At 33.8% G+C, this 8,620-nt stretch overlaps 1 protein-coding gene across 1 annotated transcript; it reads right to left on the bottom strand.

Moving 5' to 3' along the window:
- Positions 1 to 1,773: 1,773 nt before the first annotated feature.
- Positions 1,774 to 3,531, bottom strand: LOC116013185. Its single transcript, XM_031252834.1, has one exon. It carries the CDS (start codon positions 3,529 to 3,531, stop codon positions 1,774 to 1,776), a length of 1,758 nt encoding a protein of 585 aa, XP_031108694.1.
- Positions 3,532 to 8,620: the final 5,089 nt, after the last annotated feature.

The following is an 8,620-nucleotide window of genomic DNA, read 5'->3' as shown; positions in this document are numbered from 1 at the left end:
AGATATGGTCATCTTTAAACGATAACACCGAGGCTTAATATTTGCGATCAATTTAAAAACTTACAATAACATCATGCAATATTATAGGTTTATATTTCTTCCCTGGAATGTTCTTTCATTATCGTGTATTACGTTTTTGTACCACTGTATCCTTTCACGTACATTCTTTTGACTCAGCAGTAACATAAGGTATTAAAGCTAAAACTTTCATGCTATACACAATTTTTTAAAAAAAAGGGGGAATAATTTAAGGCGCATAGGAAATTCTTTTAATAAAGCTAATTTCCTGCCTAATGCCCATCTCTAACCTAAAAGTCGTTATTATTATAATTTTTGTCTTGATAAATGTGAATATATTAGCTTTGAAATACAACTTGTTTTAAACTTATAACATTTATTGGACCTATGATTTAAGCATAACTTGTTGCAAAAGCTGAGCTTTCGCCCCCCAATATTGCATGATGATATTGAACTTGTTGCAGAAGAATTGGTTAAAAATAACTCGTTGTAATTATAAAACGGTAAGTAAGGAAATGATAGCAAGTTATTTTCATTTGCCCATAAATGAAGCAACGGATGAAATTGAACATTGATAAGCAAAAGCATTATTAAGTTTTATATATGCCATGTTGCCTACAAATGCCAAGCAAGTAATTACAAAGGAAATTAAAAAATTGGTACAAATGTCAGATGTCTTTACAATTGTCATCAAAAATTAATTGAAAAGCGCAAATGTTTTTAACAGTGTCGGCTACATAACTATTATCATTTGACAAAAAAACTGCCCTTGTTGAAAAAAAGACTTAAAAAAGTATTTCTTACTGTTTGCACACACTGTTGTCCTTTGCTATAAATTAGTGGTTTTGTTGGTCTTAGACTCTTCTTAACACTTATTCACACTCTTAGAAATTATTAATCCCTGAAACATTTAGTACATACATTTCACAAATGGCAAATATTGCTACTTGCTCATATCAGCTTCAAAAAAATGATTGTTCTTCTGATGGTAACAATTCATTTTGGGATGAGGTATATCTATCACCACTAAGGGATAGTGAACCTCTTCTAAGTAGAGATCTTCTTCCAGGTGGAAATAATGTCAGTACTCAACCACAATGTACTGAAACTATTGGTAAGGTTTTAACATTTTGTAGGTAACTCTTGTTTTAATAATTAATAGTTTTTAACAAGTTGTTTGTAAATGCAGGTGTTTTAGCTACAAATCCTGTTGATGTATTTGATAGTGTTGATTTAATTGTCGAGGAAGATAATACAGCTGCAAAGATAGATTTACCAAATTTAAATCTAAATATCTTTATTAGAAGAAAAAGGACAAAAAAAACTTATCGTGACCCTAATACATTAACTTTAAAATTGCTTTCTAAATGTTTTTATATGACCGTTGATCAAGCTGCAGATGAACTACATGTTGGTCGAGCAATTTTAAAGAAAAGGTATAAAGAATTAGGAATTTTGTTCTGGCCTCAACGAAAACTCGTGAGTTTGGAGAGGTTATTAAAAAACGTCAAGGTAATTAAGTAATGCTTATTTATCAGCCTTATATTATTTAAGGAGAAATAACAAATTATTTTGTAGGAATTTGGCGGAATCCAAGACGAAAGCGAGCTAAAAAGAGTGATTGAAGAGTTGGAAGATAAGAAAAAATTGATAATACAAAACCCAAATGTTGAGTTGGGTGAGACAACAATAAGACTTAGAAACAAATGTGACAGGAATAGCTCAAAAAAAAAAGGTATAGAAACTTGTCATACTTTAATTCAACAATTCATAAGAGTTCGTTGCAAAGTCATACATTTCCTGATATTTCCGAATTAATGCNAATTCATTCTTCGTTGTCAAAATTGCTCTGTCCATCAGTAGATATGGGTCATTGAAGAAACAATGTAAATCAGGGTATACAACATCAAACAATGCATATAACGAAGACTTTGATCCACATTTTTGTACAAGAAATTGAGAAGGCACTTTTATTTTGTTTTGGTAAATAGCAGGTTCTGTGCCATTACCTATCTTCATCAAGTAACTTGCAAATGTAGGATAAGCCTGTGCACGCATGTTCTCAACTAAAGTCAAACGACAAATGTGCGGCCATATAGAAGTTGACTTAACCAAAGATGCTGCAATGAAATCTTCCTTCTTTCCATGTCTTACAACTGGTAATGTCTGCCTAAAATCTCCTCCAAATACAATGACTTTTCCCCCAAATAAATCTTGACAATCCATTATATCTTTAAGTGTTATATCAAGGCTCTCAACTATATTCCTATGTGCCATGGATGCTTCATCCCAAAGAATCAATTTACTATGGCGAAGTAAACTCACATCAGCAGTATGTTTACCTATATTACATACATACTTATCAGTGCCATCAAGTGGGAGCTTGAAGCGAGAATGTGATGTGCGACCGCCAGGTAGTATAGATGCAGCTATGCCAGAAGTTGCAGTTGCAAGGGCGATCAAACCTTTAGAACGTACAAATGCTAGTAAACAGCGATATAAGAATGTTTTTCCTGTACCACCAGGGCCATCAACAAAAAATGCACTAGGTTTATTACCTAAAACAGCATCTGTTATAGTTTTGAAAGCTGCTCGCTGGCAAGCATTAAGTTTGTGAATAGCTAAAAGATCTGCCTCAGAAACTGGAAGGTTCTTTTCATGTAAAATCTCATTAGTAACACGTCCTGGGAAATCATAAGATTCCAAAAGATCAAATAGGCAGAAGTCTTTCGTTTTCTTGCCCATTTCTTGTACTATATTAGCAATCATCTTTAAGACTAATGATTCAGCCTCAGCATTGGTGTGCAAGCCTGTCCTTAATAAGTCTTGACACATGTGTGTTTTGTATTTCATCCATAATGAAATAGGATTGGAAATATCACAAAAGATGAGAAGCGTTGCAAAAAAAGTCCGCAAACTTGAAGGCATTTGGAATAATACTGCTTCATTCAACGATGCTTCAACAATGAAATCTCCTGCAAGTAATCCTAGTTTCTCAGCAGCATCACGAAAAGATGAAGTGATTTGACCATTGACAGTTCTTAAACAATCAAACGAAGTTGGGGCCCTGACATTCATTAATAACAGTCGTAGATAATACCGTTCTCCCTCAGTTGGATTAACAGCAACAAGTCTGCCTATAACTGTAAGCTGTTTTCTAGGTTTCCAAGACTTGCTTGACTTACACCAAACAAAATAGCAAGGGAATTCTACATAAAGCAAGTTCAAAGTTCTTGCAAAATCACTTGAAAGATTCATTGCAAAGAATTCAGTTAACATAGTACGAGATGACTCTTCTCTGCTTACTATGTAGGTTATCCTTTCATGGCCATAAAAATTGATATATTGTGAGTTTTCTAAATGTATCTGTAACTGTATAACAGCAGGCTTCATCTCTGCAATTGCAAATCCAAATATGCGCCATGCAGCTTCAGGGGGCAAGATCCATCTTGCATTTTGGTATTCTTTAATTTCATCAATCACACGATCATCAGTGTTATCACCCAAAGTCATGCTTACTCTATCATGGCCTTTGTAAATATATTTATAAATGTACTTCACAGACTTAATACTGGCACAGACTTCCACATTTATATGGCAATCAAACTTAAGTAATAACTGGGGATTATAAGGCACTATCCATCTATTATCAAGATTAAACCCTTTAACATGAACNCTAGGAGAGAGAGAGAAAAATGCAGACCGCTAGGAGAGAAAGGTCGCCAGTCGGATCGACAGTGGGAAGCAAGAACACTAATCGCTATTGCCAAGCCCTAGTACCGACATTTCAACAACCTCAACCGTCCAGAGTCAAGGCCAAATAGGAGACAGGCCAGGCCTGATCCTTCAGCGCCGATGACACCGCTTAAAGTGAGTAGGCAGGCCCGATCCACCAACGTACACTCTCGTCAACACATGCCAAAGTCCCGAACTAAGCAGTTGATCGGAACAATCACCAATTTGTCAGGCCCGTGTCGCCGGTCGAGCAAGCGTAGCTCCGCCGTCGCCTTCATGGTCAAACGAAGGTCACTAGCGGTGATTCCAAAGGAATAGGCATATTTGTATATATTTCAAGAAATTTTCCACGTATAAGCCTAACTCTCTCACTCTCACTCTCACGGTCAATGAACGCTCACGGCATATCTCTCGCTCTCACAGAAGTGTGATTTAGTTCTCTCATTCTCACAGACGCAGACCTAGACCAGCGAATCTCACCAACGGGCACGGCGAAAAACGCGTCCTCTACCAGTCCTGCTCCGTGAGACCACGACAGCGACCAGCCTGCTCAGTGAGTACTCTATTGCCTCTAAACCTCTACGCGACTAAGGTATTATTGCTCTAGTTGACACATTTAATTTTGTTTAATTAATATTTTCTTTTTCTTTTATTATTGTTAATGGAGATGATTTTATGATTTGATCTCTCAAAATGAAGTTATGATTTGGTTCTGAATATTGTTGTGATTGAATATGATTTGCTTATTGTTGACGGTTGATTTGTTGTGATTAATTGTAATTTTTTTTTAACATATGATTAATGATAATCTTGTCGTTATTCTGTGCATAGGCTTTATTGTCTTATTGTGGTTGTTAAATGTTAGGTTTTAATTGTAGGTAAAAAAAATGTGAAAATGTGAAAATATATTATTATTATTATTATTATTATTATTAGTATTATTATTTTTTAAATATTATTATTATTATTATTATTATTATTATTATTATATTTTCGATGGAAAGATGGAATTGTTGGAATGGGGAATGTTTTGTCTCCCTCTTTCCTTGAGTTCTTCCCACGCCGGATCACCATATCCAAAGCTTAGTGGGTTATGGGTTATGTTAGAAGAAGAAATAAGGAAAAGAGATGAGAGATAGAGGGATTAACGAAGAGAAAGAGAGAAGCTGCCGTGGGAAATGAAAGAAGAGAAACAAATGGTTTTCTCTTCATTTTCGGCAGAGAAGAGAGAAATAAGTGGAAATCTCTTGTTCAAATTTCTTTCTTTTTATTATTACTTGGATTAATTCACAAGCTATGGTTGAATAATTCAAGGTAGTGAATCCCTTCTATTTGTATTACTATTTGGATTAATTTACAAGTTTTGTTTGAATAATCCAAGATAGTTGAATGTTGAGGAGATACAAACCTTTTGTTCAATCCTTGACTCCTTGTTCTACTTCGCTAAAAATAATATTCGTTGAGTGTTCAACTATATTATTGTTAATCATTTTATCTTGGGAGATCGACACTACAACGCTCCTAGCAACATGGTAGGTAGCGAATCGGTTTTAAGGAAAATGTGTTATACGCGATTTGGATCTTTCTATTTCCATTTACATATTTTTATTTCCGAATTTATCATTTATATTTGGAATATATTTTTATTTTCAAATTGTTACTTGCCAATTTATGTTTTGTTATTATTATTGATGTATTGATTTATTTACAGTACTCTCGTACTATTTTCTGTCGCCATCTATTAGAAGAATGGATATACGGATACAGTTTTTCCTTTCAATCTTAAAACCGATGTGGTGCTTTGAAGATTGTTTCTTCATAAATATAGTGTGAAAATCTTAAATTATGAAAAAAGAAAAAATAAAATAAAATTGACTTAAATTTTTTTTTTGTTTTACGAATTTATGGATTTTTAATATACTATTAATTGTCAAAGACTTAAATCTTGAATTTATGATTTTTTGGGATTGACTGGCTTTCATAGTCTCTATTATATGCCTTGTGAGTTTTTTGAGTTTATATGCTTTTAGAGTTTGTACTATATCTTTTTCAATAACGGTTTCCTTTTCTTTTATCAATTTTATTAGAATCTTAGAATGCATATTTGAATTGGTAAATTTGTATGCTTAGTTCTAATGTACCTACAATACAAAAATAATATACCTTCAGTATAAAAATAATGTACTTTTTATTTTTGGTCAGCACAGCTGTGTGGATCATGGTCCATGCAATAATTTGCCTTTTTTTGAGGGAAGTCATTTTCCAAAGTTTGCTTCTTCCTTCTCCTTTGCTTCTTGCATCTCCCTAGGCCTCCTAAATGTTTTTTAACTTCTTCATCTTCATCCCATCTTCTTGACATCTTCAACTTTTTTTTTTGAGTAATAATTTATTTTTTTATTATGAGATAGATATTATGAGTTTTATTTTTTTTATTTGACATCTGAAACCAGTCGACCACTTTTATTTATTATTATTATTTTTATTTTTTTATGAGATAGATATTATTTTGTTGTGATTTTTTTGTGATTATTTTATTTTTTGGATTGTATATTTGTTGTAAATGTTGTTATATTTAAACAAATTAATTAAAATATTCAGTTATATAATTCTGTTCATTTTCCTACCCATTTTCTGGAAAATGAACCAAACACACCAACACAATTTTTTGTTCTGCAGCCAAACACAAGAAAGGAAAATATTTTCTGAAAAATGACTCATTTTCCAGAAACCATTTTCTAGAAACCATTTTCCTACTTTCCAAACACACCCTTAATTACTTTCTCTCATTTCCATCCTCTAATACACACGGATATATAGAACTAAAGGGGAAGGAGGAAGGGTGGTCTGAACAAGGATAATGATTAATGACTCACTAACCACTACCATAATTAATACATTATCATTTAACTATTATTAATTCTCGAGATATGATTTGAACTGCGATCCAATTATTAATTATGATCTAGGACTCCGCAATGAATTTGAGTTTACCACCGTCTGGAAAAACGCAAATGCCAATAAATTAAAACTACTAAAGTATGAATTGCTACTTTTAAAAAAACATTTTCAATATGCAGCCATCCAGAAAACTTTTGAGAAGTAAGAGGAGAATCTGTACTAAACCTGGAGAAGTCAACCTCTGATTTTGCCGGTAAATATTTCCGATCAGCGTTCCAGTCGCCGTCCACTATGTCGTTGGTCGCAAGACCCAAGAAGTGGAAGATGAATGAAGGAGAGGAAAATATAAAGATGCTTTCTCCAGTGAGCGCCGCCTGAAGAGTAGATCACTGGGGAAGAAATTCACCGTCGCCAAGTTCCATCATTCTGCTGCTGGTCGTCGTAAAGACTGAGGGGACCAATCCAACTGTTCAGTCAAGCACTTGAATTGAATATGAAATTTGATAAAACCCAATAAAATATGAACACAAAATGGGACCGGAAAACCGTTTAACTCTAACACGCCGTTTTAGTCCAGCATGAGTCCTAAATTAGATGACAAACACATAAATTAAATATTTACTTTGTTTCAGTATTTATGCGTATCCTGGCGAGATTTTGGAGTTTCACATAATTGCGCATCACTTGGTCGCAGCATCGCGTAGCCGAGAGGAAACCATCCCCGAAGGAAAAGAGCTTGTATTGTGGTTGATGATGGCGCTAGCTATCCCCTATCGTAACGGCGTTGACATCCGACGAAGAATTACAACAAACGACGACGTTGTGTGCTACTAGTCTACCTTCGACTCCGGTACAGCAGCTTCGTTTTCAACTTCCTCAGTCCAAATTATTCCCGGCTGAGGCCACTACAAATTTCTCCAGCTGGGCAACAACGACGATTTTCTTATCTAAACAGCTGCAACAAAGGATTTTCCACTGTAATGCCTGATTCTTTGTGGCTGTAAAAATCGTTTTGGTTTCTGCGAATTTGGGGCAGTGCAATCCTTAAAGCTACAACCAAATAATTCTTTAAGCGCATAATATTCCTAATCCTCTAATTTTGCCAGCTTTTAAGGGGAAACAAACAAAACTTCCCCACTAATTACGTAGAATATGGAATAAGTGGGGGAGTAAGTAAAGAATTGCTTTCATCTTTTGGAAAGAGCTCCACTTTTGCTATCTTTTAAGTGGAAACAAACAAAATGTCCCACTAATTACATATAAAATAATGAATAAGTGGAGGAGTAGTTGTTGACTTAATGGATGTTTATGAAGACTTTTAAGATTTTTCGGTAGAACCGGCATCGGAAGGGGCAATATAGGCCATTATGTTTCTAAAGAACAACAACAAATGCACAAAGTACCATTTTTGTAGCCGGAAAAACATCGGAAAAAGTGCTGGGCAAATTATACTGAGCCTTTATATTATTTAAAGATATATGCAATTCGATCATATTACAAAATAATTTAAATATAGTTAATACTGTTTTTACAAAAAAAAAAAAAAAAGAAAAGAACCTTGTGGTCTAGTAGCACCTGATTGCACTCTCATATGAAAGGGGATGAGCTCGAGCTTAGTGGAGGGTGCTTCTGCATTGTGATAGACTGATAGAGTAAGTTGCTAGAGAATTTTCTCCTATGAAAGATTTTTGCTTCATTAACATAATCTCCTAATTTACTAATAACGAATCTCTTAATAATAATACTTATAATAATATTATTATAAATATATTATTTTATAAATAATAATAATTGAAATACACTACATATAAATAAATAAATAAATGCATAAATAAACATATACATACGTACACACATAAAAGAATAAGTTTTATTATTTTCTTTTAATAATAATTTAAATAAGAATAATATTAACAAATACGTACTACGTAATAATAATAATAAAGATGTTGTTGCGGCTGCTGCTGCT

The sequence above is a fragment of the Ipomoea triloba genome, chromosome 3 (genome assembly GCF_003576645.1).
Source record: "Ipomoea triloba cultivar NCNSP0323 chromosome 3, ASM357664v1".
NCBI classification, from domain to species: domain Eukaryota; kingdom Viridiplantae; phylum Streptophyta; class Magnoliopsida; order Solanales; family Convolvulaceae; genus Ipomoea; species Ipomoea triloba.
Note: the sequence above shows the minus strand (reverse complement) of the source record. Positions and strands in the feature narration are given on the sequence as shown.